General features: G+C 59.9%; 1 protein-coding gene across 2 annotated transcripts in view; it reads right to left on the bottom strand.

The window, feature by feature from the left end:
* Window positions 1-20,510, bottom strand: part of Vipr2 (vasoactive intestinal peptide receptor 2) — a 68,147-nt gene that overhangs the window by 41,156 nt on the left and 6,481 nt on the right. The window contains exons 3-4 of one of the 2 annotated variants that reach the window (XM_027923855.2): window positions 12,009-12,116; window positions 9,981-10,078 (exon numbers count right to left, since the gene is read on the bottom strand). In XM_027923855.2, the coding sequence (XP_027779656.2) occupies window positions 9,981-10,078; window positions 12,009-12,116 (206 nt within the window). The remainder of the gene's footprint in view (window positions 1-9,980; window positions 10,079-12,008; window positions 12,117-20,510) is intronic. The other variant, XM_027923856.2, reaches the window with a different exon arrangement.

Below are 20,510 nucleotides of genomic sequence, written 5' to 3'. Positions count from 1 at the left end.
AGAGAGCTCCAGCTAACGCCCCCAAGCCACTCTCCTTCCCTGCAGCGATTCCTGTTGGTGACAGTGCCCTGTGTGGGGAATGCTGGGTGCTCCTGTCCAGTCTCATGGGTCACTGCGTACAGCGTGGAGGCAGCAGTGTGTGCCCCACGAGGGGAGGCACAGGCACGCCAGGGCTCCTTTCAAGTCAGCGGAGGACACAGAGCCTCGCAGCCCTGCTGCAGTTTCCCCCAACACTCACCGAGAGTCGGAACATGCGAACGAGTCTTGATGATGATCATCTGGCCATTGTATCGTCCTCCTAGTGGTCGAGCCCCGTCTGTCCCCTGGCCTCCCCCTGATGGTAGCTGCACTTGACCTCATGGGCTTGTTGGGGTCAGATGAGGTAGTCGACACAGGCTGACCTTTGTGGCCGACTCCATGCTGACAGGAAGGGCATTCTCTTGATGACTGGATGCTGAAGCCTGTCTAGCCTGACAAAGCCCTCCCCTCCTGGGTGAAAACCGTCTCAGCTGCCTTTGCACAAGCCACTTCACCAGGAGCCCGGGTCCTGCACTCTGCACATGCCTTGGAGCCTGGTGGGGTCTCCCCCACCCGGCAGGGGTATGGACAGTGCAGGCAAGGGGCCTGCGGACAGAGAGCAGGCCCTGTACAGATCTGCCCCCATCTGCGCAGGCGATGCCCAGGACACAGCCCAGCTGCCAGCCAGCTGTCTGCCTGGCTCTGTCTTCAATGTGGAGCCCTGCTGCCCAGCCCAAGGGTGCTAGCCCTCCACCTCTCCCTGTCTGCCTGCCAGCACCAGGGTGCTCTCCCCAGATCTCTCTCTCCCACTGTGCAAGTGGCCTGTGGCTGAATCCAGGGGAGTGTGGGCTCCACTGGGGCACTAAGCAGGCACAGGTCGGAGGATGCCCCAGACACAGCCACAGGCAAAGCTCAGCTCCATGAGGCTGGAGCCACTGCCACGGGAGGTGAGGGAGTGAGTCCGCCTGTTAGGGCCTGGCCTCTCCTGGAGAAGCAGACATCCTGCTGTGGACAAGGCTGACCTCCCCGGGCAGTGCTGCTCTGCCCCGGACGGAGCTCTGGAGCACCATGCCTGCGGGTAGCTGCAGTGGGACCCACAGCGCTGCAGGTCTCAGAGCGGCACGGCGTGCCACCAGGGGCTGCCAGGCTGGTGCGCGCATGATCACCACGTTCCTGTCTCCGCACCTTATTTTAAGTAGCTACGCTGAGTGTTCCTTTCTGGTGGTGGCTGAGGGCAGAGGGGACTTTATTTTTAAACCTACGCATGACATTTCTGAGGTAAAGAAACAGCCACAGAAATCCTGTAGAACTTTATCCCACTGAGACCTATATTTGTGTATAGAGTTTATGATTAAAAAAAGGAAAAATTAGCTGACTGGAATTGGGGACTTTTACTTTACTATGAAATATTCTGATCTTTGCTTTAAAAAAATGTACCTGGCAGATCACCTGGATCTAATTCCAGACAAACTAGACGGTCATTTAACACCATCACTGGCTGACACTATGGAACATCGGCATCATGAGGGGTGACAGGGTGCTCCTGGCTGGGGCCTGAGGAGCCACCATGGTGCGGTGGCACATAATGTCTCCTTGTAGAGACACTTGGGAGAGAGCACAGAGCCGAAGGAGGTGGCACATGAGACAGCAGCACTGAGGGTGCAGAGCACAGTCTTGTTCCCACTCACCCTGACTCCTGAGGGACAGGCCTGCCCCTGGAGTGGACCTGCATGGCCACAGGGGCCCTGACTCCTGAGGGACAGGCCTCCCCCGGAGTGGACCTGCATGGCCACAGGGGCCCTGACTCCTGAGGGACAGGCCTCCCACCTGGAGTGGACCTGCATGGCCACAGGAGCCCTGACTCCTGAGGGACAGGCCTCCCACCTGGAGTGGACCTGCATGGCCACAGGGGCCCTGACTCCTGAGGGACAGGCCTGCCACCTGGAGTGGACCTGCATGGCCACAGGGGCCCTGACTCCTGAGGGACAGGCCTGCCACCTGGAGTGGACCTGCATGGCCACAGGGGCCCTGACTCCTGAGGGACAGGCCTGCCCCTGGAGTGGACCTGCATGGCCACAGGGGCCCTGACTCCTGAGGGACAGGCCTCCCCCTGGAGTGGACCTGCATGGCCACAGGGGCCCTGACTCCTGAGGGACAGGCCTCCACCTGGAGTGGACCTGCATGGCCACAGGGGCCCTGACTCCTGAGGGACAGGCCTGCCACCTGGAGTGGACCTGCATGGCCACAGGGGCCCTGACTCCTGAGGGACAGGCCTGCCACCTGGAGTGGACCTGCATGGCCACAGGGGCCCTGACTCCTGAGGGACAGGCCTGCCACCTGGAGTGGACCTGCATGGCCACAGGGGCCCTGACTCCTGAGGGACAGGCCTCCCACCTGGAGTGGACCTGCATGGCCACAGGGGCCCTGACTCCTGAGGGACAGGCCTCTCACCTGGAGTGGACCTGCATGGCCACAGGGGCCCTGACTCCTGAGGGACAGGCCTGCCACCTGGAGTGGACCTGCATGGCCACAGGGGCCCTGACTCCTGAGGGACAGGCCTCCCCCTGGAGTGGACCTGCATGGCCACAGGGGCCCTGACTCCTGAGGGACAGGCCTCCCCCTGGAGTGGACCTGCATGGCCACAGGGGCCCTGACTCCTGAGGGACAGGCCTCCCACCTGGAGTGGACCTGCATGGCCACAGGGGCCCTGACTCCTGAGGGACAGGCCTGCCACCTGGAGTGGACCTGCATGGCCACAGGGGCCCTGACTCCTGAGGGACAGGCCTGCCACCTGGAGTGGACCTGCATGGCCACAGGGGCCCTGACTCCTGAGGGACAGGCCTCCCACCTGGAGTGGACCTGCATGGCCACAGGGGCCCTGACTCCTGAGGGACAGGCCTCTCACCTGGAGTGGACCTGCATGGCCACAGGGGCCCTGACTCCTGAGGGACAGGCCTGCCACCTGGAGTGGACCTGCATGGCCACAGGGGCCCTGACTCCTGAGGGACAGGCCTCCCCCTGGAGTGGACCTGCATGGCCACAGGGGCCCTGACTCCTGAGGGACAGGCCTCCACCTGGAGTGGACCTGCATGGCCACAGGGGCCCTGACTCCTGAGGGACAGGCCTCCCCCTGGAGTGGACCTGCATGGCCACAGGGGCCCTGACTCCTGAGGGACAGGCCTGCCACCTGGAGTGGACCTGCATGGCCACAGGGGCCCTGACTCCTGAGGGACAGGCCTCCCCCTGGAGTGGACCTGCATGGCCACAGGGGCCCTGACTCCTGAGGGACAGGCCTCCCCCTGGAGTGGACCTGCATGGCCACAGGAGCCCTGACTCCTGAGGGACAGGCCTGCCCCTGGAGTGGACCTGCATGGCCACAGGGGCCCTGACTCCTGAGGGACAGGCCTCCCCCTGGAGTGGACCTGCATGGCCACAGGGGCCCTGACTCCTGAGGGACAGGCCTCCCCCTGGAGTGGACCTGCATGGCCACAGGGGCCCTGACTCCTGAGGGACAGGCCTCCCACCTGGAGTGGACCTGCATGGCCACAGGGGCCCTGACTCCTGAGGGACAGGCCTCCCCCTGGAGTGGACCTGCATGGCCACAGGGGCCCTGACTCCTGAGGGACAGGCCTCCCCCTGGAGTGGACCTGCATGGCCACAGGGGCCCTGACTCCTGAGGGACAGGCCTCCCACCTGGAGTGGACCTGCATGGCCATAGGGGCCCTGACTCCTGAGGGACAGGCCTCCCACCTGGAGTGGACCTGCATGGCCACAGGGGCCCTGACTCCTGAGGGACAGGCCTCCCCCTGGAGTGGACCTGCATGGCCACAGGGGCCCTGACTCCTGAGGGACAGGCCTCCCCCTGGAGTGGACCTGCATGGCCACAGGGGCCCTGACTCCTGAGGGACAGGCCTCCCCCTGGAGTGGACCTGCATGGCCACAGGGGCCCTGACTCCTGAGGGACAGGCCTGCCACCTGGAGTGGACCTGCATGGCCACAGGGGCCCTGACTCCTGAGGGACAGGCCTGCCACCTGGAGTGGACCTGCATGGCCACAGGGGCCCTGACTCCTGAGGGACAGGCCTCCCCCTGGAGTGGACCTGCATGGCCACAGGGGCCCTGACTCCTGAGGGACAGGCCTGCCCCTGGAGTGGACCTGCATGGCCACAGGGGCCCTGACTCCTGAGGGACAGGCCTCCCCCTGGAGTGGACCTGCATGGCCACAGGGGCCCTGACTCCTGAGGGACAGGCCTCCCCCTGGAGTGGACCTGCATGGCCACAGGGGCCCTGACTCCTGAGGGACAGGCCTCCCACCTGGAGTGGACCTGCATGGCCACAGGGGCCCTGACTCCTGAGGGACAGGCCTGCCACCTGGAGTGGACCTGCATGGCCACAGGGGCCCTGACTCCTGAGGGACAGGCCTGCCACCTGGAGTGGACCTGCATGGCCACAGGGGCCCTGACTCCTGAGGGACAGGCCTGCCACCTGGAGTGGACCTGCATGGCCACAGGGGCCCTGACTCCTGAGGGACAGGCCTCCCCCTGGAGTGGACCTGCATGGCCACAGGGGCCCTGACTCCTGAGGGACAGGCCTCCCACCTGGAGTGGACCTGCATGGCCACAGGAGGGTTCAGGGAGCAACGGCCAGGACTCGGCAAAGGCTGAGGACAGGGAGCCAGCCCACACCCTGTGCCCCTGCCGTGCTCTGCCAACTACATCCCAAACATGCTTTAAGAGGACCCAAGAGAGGGGCTGGGCTCAGGGCAGAGCTCCCGCCCAGCACGTGTGAGCACTGGGCTCCATCCTCAGCACCACACAAAATAAACAGATAGAAGAGCGTGTCCATGTATAAATAAAAATTATTAAAAAAGAAAAAAGAAGGTCCGTGAGGCTCAAACTGACAGGTTTCCCACCAACCTGTCTACGCCCAGAGCTGAAGGACAAACTTGGCGTCGATGCACTATTTTTTGAGATCTTAAAATTTTATTTTATTTAAATACAAAAGTAATATGTGCTCACTTTTTTAAATATAGAAAATACAGCAGAAGGGCTTTTAAAAGGGGACACAGTGTTAAAGTGCCTGGTGTTTCTGCCCTCACCAGCAGATTTCCCTTGTCCTTGTCACTTGCTGGCATCCTGTCCATGCCCTCTGGTCCCAGGTCCCAGGATGTGACACAGGGAGAGACCCCTTAGAGCCCTTCCTTCTTCTCTTTCCTAGGCCTCAACCTACCACCCAGCACCTGGAGGACAGGATGCGTCTCTGCACTGTCCTCGTTCCTTCTGGGGACCCTGAAGCCTGGGCTGCAGGCTGAGTGAGAGCCCCTGATGGCCCAGGAGCAGCCGCTGTCGCTCAGGTTGGCTCCATGCCTGCTCCTGCCAAGCCTCCTCCCTCCATCATGGCGCCCACTGCACACCCGAGGGTCCTGGGAGGTCCTGTTCCAGCACTGTCCCATGGGCTGGCCACGGAGCCAGCTGCTGGCTGTTCTATGAGAGGTCACTCACATACAAGGGGACAGCACCCGGCAGCACAGCCTCAGCCAAGCACAGCCGCACCCTGTCCGTGCAGAGCCAGGGCAGGACCTCACCCACCCTGCCCTAGGTGGTCACACCAGCCCAGAAGCCTGGCCTCTGTCTCCTGCAGGCCAGTTTCCCTCCGCGCCCATGGCTGCCGGCACCTCCAGGCTGACTGTCACCCTACAGCTGTACCCTCGCCGGTCCCTAGCATGTGGTGTCTGCGGTTTCCCTAGCTTCCCTGCCACCCTGTCCTCTGGCCTTGAGGTGTCTCACCCACTGTGTGCCACTGTTAAGCACCAGAGGCACAGGGCCCATAGTTTTTCTGGTCCTGGGACTGACCTGTTTATGAACACAGGTCAGTCTCGGGGCTCCTGTGGGCAGCTCTGGGTCCCACTCTCTGCCCACCCACCCAGGTGGCCCAGATCTCCATGCCCCTCTTGTCCCTGGCTGGTGTACCATCCGGGATCCCCTTTATCTCCTGCCACTGGCCACCCGGAACACGGCTTGCACCTCGAGGAGAAAGACAGACACTGCGGCTGGGGCCCTGGAAGCTGCAATCGCTGTTGGAACCAGCAGCACACAGGGCTCTGGGTGAGTCCCCCGGGGCTCCTGGCCTGTGCACATGAGCTGGGGAGCGGAGCCCTGGGCAGGTGGCTCTCAGGGCCTCTGCTGGATGCCTCCTGACAAGCCGGGACCATGTGTGCCCCAGGGCTGCTCCAGGTGGGTGCCTGCACAGGGTGCCGGCAGCATCAGTGCTGAGCTGAGCCTCAGTGGCCAAGAGCCTCGGGGGAGTGAAGTCGGCGCCAGAGGGAGAGCTCCCGGGCGGGAGCCGGGAGGAGAGGGCACACATATTTTTAGGAATATGGCATAATCTGGAAGAAATGTATCCACTTGATACATGGAGGCCTGAAGTGCCAAACAGTGCGTGGCTAAATTTAGCTGATGTGGTCTTTGTTTAAGAACTGCACAGGCAAGGCACAGGTGGAGGCCTGCAGGCAGACCCCTGGTGGGCCAGCGTGCTGCATCCGCGTGGCCTGGCCCTGCGCGGAGACTGGTCGTGAGGGGAGAAGCCGCGGGAGTGCCCAGTGGGGCCTCGGGATCAGCTGCTGCACCCCTCTCATGTGTGCCCGGAGGGACCTCCCAACACAAAGGAGGGCTGCTGTGCTGTGGGTTGGGGAGCAGGGCTCAGCCCTACCGCACACCAGCAGCAGGGCTCTCCACCTGTGCAGACCTGGACAACCCTGAGCCGCGCCTCGCCAGCGCTCCTCAGACCCCACGGAGGCGGCTGAGGCCCAGGGAGCAGGCTGCACACTCTGCTTGTGTCCCCTTGGCCAGATGAGGCCCAGGTGGGGAGGCTCCTGTTGGTTCTTGTGCCAGAGGCCCTGGGCCCACACCTGGCTCCTGGTGGGGACGTCCCGTGTGACGCCACTTTGTTTTCTGGATCTCTGGCACACAGTGAAGCCTGTGGTTTCTACAGAGGTCAATCTTCTCTTGAGTTTAACTATTCTGAAACCTGTGATGACCGCACACTGACATGGCTGATCTTGACTGTGCGAGTGGGAATCCAAGGAAAATACCAATCTGGGAAGAGGGCCGAAGACTGAAGAGAGGAGCAGCAGCTGGGGGACCCAGGGGGTGGCCACCTGGGGACGCTGCCTTGTGCTCACCTGCGGGGGACCGGACTCAGGTGGCACATACTGCAGGGCCCCCTGGCCTTGCGCTCCGGGTCTGAGCCATTGTTATCCCCCTAATACTCCAAGTATCCAAAGTATTCAAAGAGCATGAACCGCCCCGAGGGAGGACGCGTCGCTGGTCTTGTGCCGTCATTTTTATTGCTTTCTCATGTTGAAGTGTTTTGACTCTCTAATCCCTTACCAGGAAATGGGCATTTAGGACACTTGCAGAGTCTCTGAAGTGTTAGTGGAGAGCTAGTTCCTCAACTAGACAGACGCACGGGAGCAGCCGCTGGGCCACACGCAGGCGGCTTCAGCTTCGAACCCTACAAGGAGGACCAAGGGACCGGGAGGGGTCTTCTAGACGGTGTCCCCAGAAATGACCCCCTGGTGCCACCCAGAGGGTTAGAAACCAGGGGCTGTCTTGCCATGAGCTGCTACGACCACGGCGGGTGCCCTCCCTCGTCTCCGTCATTCTTTATGACCTGGGACAAGCTTGGGAGGCTCCCAGGGGGTCTTCATGCCCTATGGAGTGCATCCCTGAGGCTTGGGCCATGACCCCTGGGACCTGCGCCCAGTTCTGGATGGACATTGCTGGTAAGGCCTCAGGATGGTGCTTGGCCCCAGCAACTGTCCTGCTGTATGTACTCAGAGCTCAGCCGCGAGGGGTAGCGTGTGGTGAGGCTCAGTTTGGGGGCTGTGCATGGCAGGTGATCCACCACCCCTGTGCCTTCAGAAACCCTGGGACTCCTGGTCACTCCTGGTCTCCAGCCCCTACATCTGGCTGAATCTCAGGGTTTGGACCCAGGTAGGAAGGTCACTGCCAAAGTCGCCCCACTCCATAGCCATTGGCCCTGCTCTGGGTCAGAATTCAGGGCCTCAGCAAAGAACCTCCTCTCCACAGAACAGCCCCTCAGCTGGGGTAGAAGCCTTGTTCTCGGAGCCTATAAGTGGACTCCTGGAGAGACCCTGAGTCCATTCTAACCCCGTGGAAATGTTGTGAACTCACAGGCAGCATGTGCAGGCCAACCCTGGCTCTGAGCTGGGTTCTCTGTTGGGGCCACTCAGTGAGTCCATCAGCTGCTGAGGTCAGGGGCTGCGGCACGAGGCCTCACTCTGGTGTCTGCTCCTCCCAGGAGCACGCCTAGAGGCTCACGCTCGGCCTCCTGTGCGGCACTAGGGCAGCGGATATGGGGTCCAGAAGCACAAAAGGAACCAACACTGGTGCACCTAGGGGTGGCACTGTAGGTGCTGGCTGCACCCTAGCCCTGTCTCCCTGGCCCCGGGACCTGGCCGAGGCGGGGAGTCAGTGACATCCAGTGTGTCTTGTAGTCACTGAGTTCAGAACATCTGATGGCCCGTACACTCGACAGCCCTCTACCTCTGAGAGACCAGTGCCACCAGAGGCCACAGGCTCTGGGGACAGTGCAGAAAAGCTAATGGTGGCGATTAGCATAACGGAGCAGGGCCCTCACAGGATCAGAGGGGCAGGCAAAGAAACCCGTCCCTCCCTGCCTGGATCTCCTTCCTGTCTTCCCTGGAGCACAGGACACAGCCAAGGTCCAGCCATGACTGGCAGGGGCTCAGCTGGGGTTTAGCCCAGGCTCCTGGGAGGCCCCCTGAGTGAGGAACCCAGGACACTCAGTGGGCTCTTCCTCCACGACACTGGACCCACATAGTGGGACAAGTAGCAGGAGCGTCCAGCCCAGAGGGCAGGGGCGGGGTGACCCGGTCCTACAGGAGCGTCCAGCCCAGAGGGCAGGGGCGGGGTGACCTGGTCCTGCAGGAGCGTCCAGCCCAGAGGGCAGGGGCGGGGTGACCTGGTCCTACAGGAAAGCCAGTGCGGGCACTAGGGAGCCTCGCCTCCCGTCTCCGGCAGGGCCCCATGAGGGTGTGCAGCACAGAGTTGTCTAACGCCTTCTCTGACCCCGGCTTCTCCTCTAAGACCCAGAGAGGCCACAGTGGTCATTGTGCTCACCCACCACCCCTCCACCCCCTCAGGCAGGTGGACCTCCCAACCCTAAGGACAGTGCTGACCCAGAGCAGAGATACCTCCTTTCCAAGTGTAGCTTCTAACTCAGTGGGAAGAGAACTGGCTTTGAACTGAAACCCTAGAGGAGAAGGGAGCGCCCCAGGAGGCGGGAGGTGGGGACGCAGCACTGGACAGGCCCCCACGAGGGAGGGGCCAGCCGCCTGCCCCCTGCCAGTTCTCAGGCCGGCACCTCTCTGTGCAGGCCTGGTGGTCTGAACAGGGGCCTGCAGGTTTACAAGGTGCTCGCCTACCGGGGCAGCAAGGAGGGGACAGAGGCGGAGGGCAGGGACCGCGAGTGGCCTGGGGGTGAAGTGAGCCACAGCTGTGTGCCTGGGCACAATGGGGCTGGGCAGATGTTGGGGTGGGGTGGACTCACTCCACACAAGAACGTCGTCAGCTACTCTGGAACACAGTGCCCCCGGCCCCCTTGGAAATGCAGCCACGGATGCGCACCACCAACTGGGGGGTCACGGCCACCCTGCCCAGGCCCAGCGAGACCAAGATAAACCAGCCTGGGGCTTGGGAAGGGCTGGTCTGGTCACACCTGGCAGGCGTGGGGCTAAGCTGCGCGTGGCAGACCAGACCCAGGATGGCGAGGAGACACAGGAGAAGCTGCGCCGGTCCAGGTGGAGGAAAGCTGAGCCCACCCACCCGCCAGGCCCAACCCTCCCTGCCCGCCAGGCCTCTGGGCCATGGCCGGGTCTGGACAAGGGGCCGCTCTGGGCGGCTAGGAGGGGGAGCCTACCTTGCCCTCGTCCTCGGGGTCGCTGTAGCCACAGGCCTCGATGAAGTCAGGAAATGCCTCTGACCACCCCTCACTCGTGCAGTTTTTGCTTATGTTTCCTGGAAAGTGAAGTTCAGAGGTCTTACCCACAGGTCCTCAAAACCTGCCCCAAGTGTGCTTCTCTCCGTCAGCAGACTCCACGGAGGCCACCTTTCACAACCTGCCAGAGACGAGGTGGGGCCCAAGAGATGCGAGTGGACACTCAGGCCACAAAATGGGAGAAACAGAAGTAAAACTGCAATTGCTCTAAGTGCTGTCACCTTGGAGCAGAATGAAAATCTTGGCCGATTCCAGGTCCTGCCACCTTAAGAGGCAGTTGGAGCCAGGCCTGGTCACTCTGGAGCCCACCGCCATGTCTTGCCTGTCCTGCCTGGCTCCTGGCTCCTCGCCTGCCCCCAATCTGCACTGTCAGGAATTGAGTGCTGGGGCTCCACGTGGCCGCGGCTGGATGGAGGTGGCTGAGGTTCAACTTCAAGGACAAAGGCAGCTGTGATGGTAAAATCCCACCTCTCCACCCAGACAGCCCACCACTGGTTCCCCGCCCAGAACTGCAGTGTTCCCTGATGACAAGCTGGTGTCCTTGGAGAAGACCACACAGAAGAGCAGGTGGCCCCTGCCAGGGTGGGGTGGGAAAACTGAGTACCCGCCGTCCTCGGGCAGAGCCGGTGTCAGCCATGTGCAGCCTGCGCTCTGTAGAGCTGCTGCCCTCCTGGGCTGGGGGAGCCGCGGGCCCGGGGCCTTTGGGTCTAGCAGCATTGCCCTCATTCGTTTCCAGGGAACCCGGGGGCAGGTGGGAAGGCAAGGTCCCAGAAGTCAGATGCCACTGAGGGGGAGACAGGCTTAGTGCTTCAGAAGCCCTGACTGCCGCACCCACCTGCTCAATGGCTTAGAGGAGTCAGACTCAGCCACAGGCAAGTTCCCTCCTTCTTGGTGCCACCTGCCGAGCAGCTCCTGCCAGGCGGGGTGGCAGAGTGGCCCAGCCTGCCTGGCCCGACTGTAGGTTTGAGAGAGTGTGGCCCCTGGGACCTGCTGGTCCTCCTGAGGTGTCTCTCTCTCTCTCTCTCTCTCTCTCTCTCTCTCTCTCTCTCGGGGCCTCGACTGCTTGCTGGCTCCGTGAATGGACTTGGATTTCCACGACAGTATTCAGTAGACAACTGACTGACTGGATGGAAAGTTTAAAAGGCCAGATGATCTAGAATGTTCAGGTCCTGGAATTGGAGGGGCCAGGCCCGGCGAGCTCTGCCTGACTGCGGCCTGTGAGGCAGCACGGCTCCTTCCTGGCTCGCTCTCCTTCTCCAACCACGCCCAAAACTCTGTTCTCAAGGTTTAGCCCCCGGCATCTGCCAGATCAGAGCAGATCGCCCACCTCCCTGTCTGCAGGTGTGTCTTCCACGCTGGCTTTCCAGGTGGGTCTCTCCATGTTACGAAGATCTGACCACTTATGAAAACAAAGCAAGCGCTCCTTTAAGCACCCACTGGGCAGCGTCACCAGGTGCAGAGCAAGCCCCAGCACAGGGCCCAGGGCAGCGTCCAGGCTCTGCAGAGAACTGCAGACTTCAGGGGATGTCAGACTGGTCAGCACAGTGGGGCCCGGGGCTGAGCCATCAGACGTCTCCCGGCATGAGAGGCTGCCCTCCTGCCAGAATCACAGCTGCAGGGGGCTAACTGTCTCCGCCCCCTCTGGACTCACGATGCTCCCTGGGACTGTGGGAACCCAGCCCGGAGGCTCACAGGGACCCACTGAGCCTCGTGACTCTCCACTGCTGGCTCCCACCCAGGCACAGTCCCCATGCTCTGGCTCTCCTGTGTCTGCCAGGCCTGGCCTGTCCCTGCGACCTGCCCTGCTGCCCACGTAGGTGGGGTGGAAGACCTCTGTGTCTTGTTGTTCCCTGGCAGCAGGAGGAGCCAGAAGTCACCAAAGGAAGTGGAGACACCAGTTCTCAGACACAGACACTGTGGGGAGCACGGGAACGAGCACACACAGCCCACCTGGTTTGCTGTAGAAATGGCTGAACACCTGGGGACAGGGCACGGTGACCGTCTCCCCCACCTCTGCAGGGCGCCAGCAGGTGATGTTGTCCCAGACACCAGGGCAGGCTGGAAGGAGAGGCAGAGAGTGAGGGGGCCAGCCCCAGGAGGTGGCAGGGAGGCCATGAGTTAGACACTGCTGTGTCCACTCTGATTAGCTTTGGAGAAACCATCAGGAATGCAGCATAAAGCATTTGGATAATGTTGTACTGTGTAATTTGCAAGTTTTATTTCATTTTTAATTGGCAAGTAGTGAGTATGTTTATGGGATGAAAGTGTTGTCGAACCCTGCACATTGAGGGTTCAAGCCAGGCTGATCGGCACATACATTGCCTCAGAGACTTACTTCTGTATGGTGACAACATCTTAAATTCATTCTTTTGGCATTTTAAAAATGCAATTCATTATTATTAGGCATGTTCACTTGCTGCAATGATAGGGCACCAAGACACACTCCTGTCCCACAGCATGGCCAGTGCCCCCAGCCTCTGACAGCAGACTTGCACTCTGTGGCTTCCAGGAGTGAGGCCTGCTGTGCCTGGCACTGCCCAGGTCGGCTGGGGTCATCCTCAGTGCACTCAGCAGTGGAGGCCAGAGTACGAGAAGCCTTTATTCCACAAGGCTCCCATGTGGCTCTGGACGCCCTCACCTGAGTGGGCTGGCCCTTGAGGGATGACCACTGTCCAACCCACTCTCACCCCTAGGACCATCCCCCAGCACTCCCTGGCCCCCAGGACCAGCTCCCAGCATGCCCTGGCCTCCAGGACCGGCCGTCCAATGTGGACTCTGACACTGCAGCTCCAGGGGTGGTGGTGTGCATCCTCTGCTGTCCGTTACTCCTGCCCCATCTGAACTGCCAGGTCCCTCCTGCAGAGGCCTTGATGAGAGCCCCAGAGGGATTCTGGCTGCTTGGCTGCTCCCTCACTACAGCCCAGCCCCGCTGCAGTGGCCCTGCAGGTCATCCGCTGGGCAGCATCTGTGGCAGCTCAGGTGGGATCCCTCCACAGGGGCTGTGTGGAGGTCTTTGTGCCCTCTCTGCTCAGGCTGCCCAATGGCTGCCGGGATCTGACTCTCCCCTTTCCCAGGGAGTATCCCTGGTGCTTACCCCTGCACAGTGGAGAGGACAGTCCCACAACATTCCATCCTGGAACCTGCAGAGATGACCATCAGACCCACCCACCGCAAGACCTGCTCAGAGCACTGGTCCTTGGAAAGGGGGCCTGCCCGGTGTCCTGAGGAGCCCAGACCCCAGGAGCCACCTGTCACTCCACAGCTCAACACATGGGACACTGCACGTGTTGACGTCTTCCTGCCTCCCCTTTCACGTCTCTCACCACCCACTCTGGTTCACACGGAGCCATTTTCCCCACAGCCAGGCCATACTCCACAGACTGACCACATCAGGAAGTCCCAGCTGTAAGTCCTCAACAGCCATATGTCCATGAAGACGCAGGATGAGAGATTATCTGACAGGAAGTCCAGGTATGAAGTACTGACTGGACTAGAGATGCTGGAATCCATCTTGTCTTTTGGAAGGAATCCTAGTTCCTCCCCCATTGATGAGAAAACTCAAAACGTGTGAAGAATGATTAAAAGTGGGAATTCAACATATTTAAGCTCCAAACACAACTGATTCAGTACAAATCATCAGCACATAATAAGACCTGCAAGGTACTGACTGAGTTCCTGCTATTATGATGAAAACCAGGGAGTCACAGGCAGGTGCAGGGTCAGCAGGAGCTTAACTGTGGCTCCACAGCCATCAACTGTGGGGTTTGCTCACCTGCACAGGGCTCACCTGTGTAGGTTCACCTGTGCAGGGATGCACCTGTGCAGGGCTCGCCTGTGTAGGTTCACCTGTGCAGGGATGCACCTGTGCAGGGCTCGCCTGTGTAGGTTCACCTGTGCAGGGATGCACCTGTGCAGGGCTTGCTTGTGTAGGTTCACCTGTGCAGGGATGCACCTGTGCAGGGCTCGCCTGTGTAGGTTCACCTGTGCAGGGCTCACCTGTGCAGGGATGCACCTGTGCAGGGATGCACCTGCTCAACCTTGTCTCTCTTCTCTGTAAGGTGACTACTGAGCAAGGAGATTCTTATTCCTCTTAGCTCTACAATTCTAAAGTAACACCTGTTAGAAAAGCTGGTACCTTCGCTCTGTAGAGCTGCTGTCCTCAAAGCCACCGACCCTGGATGGTGTTGGCAGCTGACTTGGGAAAAAATTATTTTTTCAAGTGCTTTGTTCTCTTCTGATCTGCAACCCTCAGTTCTGACCTGAATTGTCCCAGGTAAGCAAAGTGCTGGCCTCAAAAAGCACTGTGTCCCTCATGCTCACAGGATGCTGTCTTCTCTGCACTGAGTTCACAGCAAGGGACACAAGAGAAAATAGGAGCTGGCCTGCAGGGACCAAGTGAGGAGGATGCAGATGACCAGGCTCTTCCTCAAGTTAGACTGCCCTGGACTTGAGACTGCAAGCTGGCCCACAGCAGGCTGGTCCTCTCGCTCAGAGAGCCTCAAGTCCAGCCCTTCTTGCTCAGCGCTCCCAACCAGTGCCTGTTTGCCAGAAGATCCTCCCTCGTATCCTGGGGCAGAAACCTGGCTCTGAGTTACTTCCACTCTCATCCCTTGTTCCCTGGCACCTTGCCGGAGCTGAGCTGTGCCTGCAGCAACTCAGCCGTTTTCCACCTCTGCCTTGCTTTGACTTTCTGCTCACTGATCCCTCAAAATAACAGTATTTGGGGCTGGGGTTGTGGCTCAGCGGTAGAGCGCTCACCCAGCAAGTGTGAGGTGCTGGGTTCTATCCTCAGCACCACATAAAAATAAATAAATAAAATAAGTGTTTTTAAAAAACAGTATTCTTGGAGACCTGCTGTCACCTGGGCACTCAGGGGCTACCTAGTTGACCACACAGAGCAAGAAGGACCCATGGAGTCTGTTTCCTGAGCTTGGGGGCATGTGCAGACACGGACACTGTGCTCTGAGCAGCTGCCTTATCAGGACAGCCCTGTCCTAGCAGCTTGGTTTCAGGACTTTCTTGTCTTGGAGTTTACTGCAAAAGAGGCTCCAGAGAGTGGCTGGCTGACAGAATCATGCAGGAATCAGGTCCGGCTTTCGCAGCCCCACAGAAGGTGGATGTGACTTGGACAGACAGATCTGCTGGCACCTAGAGTTTCGGAAATGCTGGTCACACTGCCAGGCTGCCTCAGACTCAGTTCCTCCGAGGACACCCTGAATGCTGTCCATTGGGATGGCCAAGTGTCAGGCACCTGTGACTGGATCTCATAGAACCTCAGTCCCTCCAGGGCAAACAGAACATACGAATTCTGCTGAATGAGGGTGCCTTGTTATCACTTGGAGGATGCAAATTCATGTCGTTGGTTCTTAGAATAGTTGTCAGTGAGATAAGGAGAGCTACACCTATGCATTTGCTAGGCGGGGCTTGGTGCCAAATGCCACCCAGAAGTTGCAATTAAGAATGGTGACAGTAATTGCTATTGCAGAAGTGGTGGGGGGTGGGGGAACCCAAGGGAAGCATCCACAGCAACCACCATCGGTGAGACAGAAATGTGCTCGGAGGATAGAGCACAACAGCACAGTGTAAGAATACCATGAGCTGGGAGGCCACAGGATGATCTGAGGGACCTTAGTGGGCAGACATGGGGTGACAGTGCCCTAACTGTCCACAGAGACAGAGACCAAACAGTCACTTGTTCTTTCCTACTGATTTAGCATGGTGTTGGGATGAGCTCCTGCCAAGCTTCTGATAATAACAAATACCCACATCTCCAGCAGATGTTCAGTGAGCAACTACAATGATCCCCCGTGCTACACTGTGGATGGAGAGTCTGGTCACCTTTCTTCATGCCGGAAAGAATGGCAGATGCCTGCCTGGCCACCATGGCCCTAATCCACTTTGGGTTTGCTTGGGAGCCCCCTTGTGATCCCTAAGAGAAATTGAAGAAGCAGATCAGGACAGGAGGGGATCTCCCCACAGGGCTGCAACTCCACAGGTGCTTGGAGATCTCCCCACAGGGCTGGGACTCCGTGGGTGCTTGGAGATCTCCCCACAGGGCTGGGACTCCGTGGGTGCTTGGAATGATGTCATGGGCATCACCCAGGGAAGAGACTAATTAGAGTGGGGCAAGAATCCCACCCTCAACTGGTGGGGAAAGCTACAAACCAAGGGTCCAGAAAGGCCACTTCCTGGGACATTGTCATTCCCTGGGCGATGGCCATGCATGACTAGAATCTCAGAAGTGGCAGCTTTATTCTGGGATTCTGGTGGACCCTGAAGACAGAAGTCACATTCTGGGACTTCAGCTAACATCACACCAAGACCCAGAAACAGAAATAACCAAAGCTGGTAAGTGCACAAAAGGATTTTCAAGCCACTTGCAGAGACACAGGCAGAACATATGTATTTAGAAATCCTGGATCCAGCGGAACCCAAACATCACCTTGCTCCAAACTGAGCCGAGTCAGTTCCTCCCTGGGCCCTGCCCGTCACTGCCTGCCAGCACAGGCTGACACCTAGCTCTGGACAGGCGCCTGCAGGGCCCCCTGGGCCTCACAGGTGCTGCAGGGGCAGCGGGCATCAAGGGGTCTGAGTACAGGGGGAAGTGCACAAACAAGAGCCTCACCCAGGAGCTGCCTGCTGTGCCTCAGCAGCCGTCTCCTCACCCGACCAGCACCTGCAGCTGCTGGGCGCGTGGTCGGTGCAGAGGGAGGCAGGGCTAGGGAGGGCTGTGCAGGGCATGAGAAGCCCTTCGTGGCCCCTTCTGGACAGGACTTGGGAGTGCCAGGCTGGTCCTGGGATAGTCTCCCCCAGGTTCATGACTAAGGCTTGGGTGACACTTCCCAGGACTGTGCTAGGACTTCTCTTCCCAGGTGAGGGGACCCTGGCTCCCCCAGCTCCAGGCTCCTGAGGAAGCAGTGTGGAGCTGCCACCTAGGCCCAGCAGGGGCAGAGCGAGGCCACCATGGGGGGGCAGAGGACTGCGCAGCACCGTGGCCCCAGATCATCAGTCAGCACCTGGGCCTGATTCTAATGACCTCACAGAAATGCCCGATCCCCAGGAACTTTTGGGAGCTGCAATGGTCCCCTCATGCCCAGGTCCTCATCACAGAGCACTGGCCTGGGTCCCGATGATGGATGCCTTTCCCATGAGCTCTGCTCTCTCCCTCTTTTCTCTGAGAAAGGTCACCTGTCTCCTGCCCCAGGTGGAGGCCTTGCCCTCCCTCCACCCAGCAACCCCCGTGTGGGACCCGGCACAAGCCCCTCCAGAGCTGCTGGCCTGCTGCCACCCAGCACCAGGCCTTTTTCTTCCACATCTCCCTCTGGTTTGGCGCCTGGCCCCCGATCTGTGGAAATGGCTCCTGGGCTTTGCTTGTCCACAGGAGCATCGTCTCCAGGGGGCCTCGTCCTTGGCAAATTTCTCTATCCCAGGGCACCCAGATTCCTCCCATAGAGACTGCTTCACGAACTCCCTGGAACAGCTCATGGAGACCTCCCACTGAGACCCACACTCTCACACAGAGACTCGCCTCTCAGAGAGAAACCTGCCTCTCCAGAGACCCCTCCTTGAACACAAAGACCTCTGGAGTCCCAGCCCCGCAGCCTCCGCACACCCACGTGGTCTTCCTCACTGAGTTGAGGGCCTTGCCTCCTCCTTCCCTGTGGCTGTGCTCTGGCCTGGTCACCTGCAGATTATCCTAAGCCCACCCTCCTTGAAGCTCCAGCAAAAAGCCAGCATCAGAGCCCCAGGCGGAGATCCCCTGAGCTCACAGACGAGTGCTGGTGCAGGGGGACGGTTCTGGGTGCAGGGCCTGAGCTCAGGGGCTCTGCTGTGTGGAGGGTGCGATAGGGTGCAGGGTGCAGGACAGTGTGCTCCCTCCTCTCCAGAGCTCCTGGGCTCATGTGCACGGTCCTTCCCAGGTGGCCTTGGCCTTCCACTCTGCATGGGAGGTGCGGAGCGCAGGCGAGGCAGGTGGGCAGCACAGCTATTTCACACCTGCAGTGGCCACAGACCTCCAGGGCACTCTGGGTCGAGGCACCTGATGTCCCCTCCAGACAGTCTCCAATCCAGCAAAGCCACAGCTGCTCCCAGGGGTCCCTGTTCTTCCCCAGGAAGGAGGTGACGGAGGTCTCTGCCAGGTGTCATGAGGGAGGCCCCCGGGAGAAATGAATGACCTCAGATCCAGGCAGGCTGGTGGGAGAAGCCATTTCACCAGGAGGTGAAAACTAGCAGAGGCTGTGTCTAGAGGTGGCTACGCCCAACACGAGGTGGATTTGGACAGGACTTGCCAGCTCAGACGTGGGGCTGCAGGGCATGCTGCTACCTTAAAGAGGCAGGTGAGCCCTTCTGGAGCACGCTGCTCTGTCCCCCCGCCACCATGATGGCCACAGAGGCAGCACGTGGTGAGGGTCCTTGGACCTGGCAGCTGCCCACCTTCTGGGCCTGGCTTCCTCGTCTGGTGGTACGATGGGCAGGGTGGCTGGGGATTCCCCACTCTGCCCAAGCCAAGGGCCTGGAGCACCTCTGCCACGGTCAGTGCCCCTTATTCTCACCAGGCCATGCTGTCCCCTACGCTGCCTGCCCATGGCCTTCCTTGAGTAGGTGCTGGGCAAGGTGTGTGCAGCGCACTCCTCATCTTGGTCTAACCCCCACCAGAGGAGAGCCCCTCCAAGGGAGCCTCAGAGCCCAGAGGTCAGGAATGCCAAACAGGACCTTGACCGCAAGGGAGCTGGGACCCACAAGAGGAGACGCTGCCGGGCGTGCTGGGAATGCCAAGGCGGTGCTCACCATCTGGACAGAAGCAGCTCAAGACCCAGTGGGGGCCGGGGAGGGCAGCAGGGGGCAGTTGGTTCACTGTCCACTCCAGCACAGGGTGGGCTGGATGGAGCAGTCAGAAGACATGCAAAACTAAAACCAAGACCCGGGCACTAGGCACTCAGCAGGCACAAAAGGTCGAGAGCGAATGACCAGTGCCCACGGCAGTCTAGAGGGTTCACAGCCAGTGACACAGAAGCCAGCTGTGATCAAAATATTTCCTGGTCTTATCGGCAGCTTTCCCACCTTCTTTCTGCCTGGTCTCTGAGGGAGGATGTAGTGGCCCTGGCCACTCCATCACTTTGGTTGCTTCTTCCTGATAGGCTGATGCCACTGAGGTTCACTCTCAGGTCTCCCCCAGAAATCCCATGCTCCTTGGTCCTTGGTCCAGGCCCTGTTTCCTGACAATGGAGGGACATTTGCCTTTAGCACTATGGACCCCAATGTATGGCCCAGGCATCCACTTGGGGTTCCCTGCTCACTTCCCATCACCCCTCCCACCTGGCATACGCGCCATGAAAACATCAAAGAGCAAGAGCATCAGCTGAGGCTCTGGCAACGACGACAGTGGGGCTCGCTTTTGCTGGGTCGAGGGCACAAGGTGGCCTGTGGAACACAGCCCCTGGGTGCGAGAGCTTTGAGGCAGCCTCTGAAGCTTGACTGGCAAATTCTGCAAAGCCTTGCAAACGGAGAGACTCAAATGCACGTCCTCTGGGAGAAGCGGCATTTGGCCCTACAACCAGAACTGTGCAAAGCCAGAGGCCACAGAAAACCTGTGAGAGCCCCACGGAGGCACATGCTACTGTCCACCAAGGCAGTGACCATGGCCCCACGGCCTCTGCTGCCAGGGGGAGGCTGGCATCACCTGGCCATGTAGAGCAGAGCTGTGCACTGCTGTGCCTGGTGTGGAGCATGCTACTCCGGAGGCTATGCAGGCCTGTGAGCCCCAGAGCCCCTCCACTTGCTCCCTGGCAAGAGGAGGGGCCCCAGACCAGGGCCACACAGTTGTGGCTGGGAAGCCAGGGTGTGAGGTGGCACACACACAGCAGCCTTGAAGTTGGCTGGCTGGAATCTCGCTGGTCACCTAGCAAAGGCACCGGGCACCCCGCCTGCAACAGGGAAAGGATCAGCTTCTGAGGATGGAGGCCAGGCTGCTGTGAGAAGAGCCAGGAAAGCCCAGACCCGAGGACTGGAGGAGGCTGGAGAAGCCAGGAGCCAGGACGCTGAGGCCAGGAGGGCGGGCATCAGCTGGGGGCCGTCAGCAGGGAGCTGTCTCCAGGGAGAGAGGGCCACAGAGGAGGCTGCCGGGACCAGTCAGCACCAGGGTCACCCAGGCCCTCTCCTGGAGCTCCTGAGATCCACAGCTTTGTCCTTCCAGGCATGGCCACATCCACCAGCTCCCAGGCCCCACCTCCGACTACTCCCCACAGACTCCTGGGGTGAGCCCATAGAGAACCTTATTCAGGGTAGAATTTATTTCAGGCAATTTTCTTTTTCCTCTGAGAAGTACATTTAAAGGCATGTTCAGAAATCCAAATCATTAAAGAGTCATTGATCATTTAAACATACAGGTCTAGGCACGGATCTGCAAAAGCACAGAAAAGAAATCTGTTGAAAAAGACACAGAGAACGCAGACC

Source organism: Marmota flaviventris, chromosome 1, assembly GCF_047511675.1.
Source record: "Marmota flaviventris isolate mMarFla1 chromosome 1, mMarFla1.hap1, whole genome shotgun sequence".
Lineage (NCBI taxonomy): Eukaryota > Metazoa > Chordata > Mammalia > Rodentia > Sciuridae > Marmota > Marmota flaviventris.
This window is presented reverse-complemented; position numbering and strand designations above follow the sequence as displayed.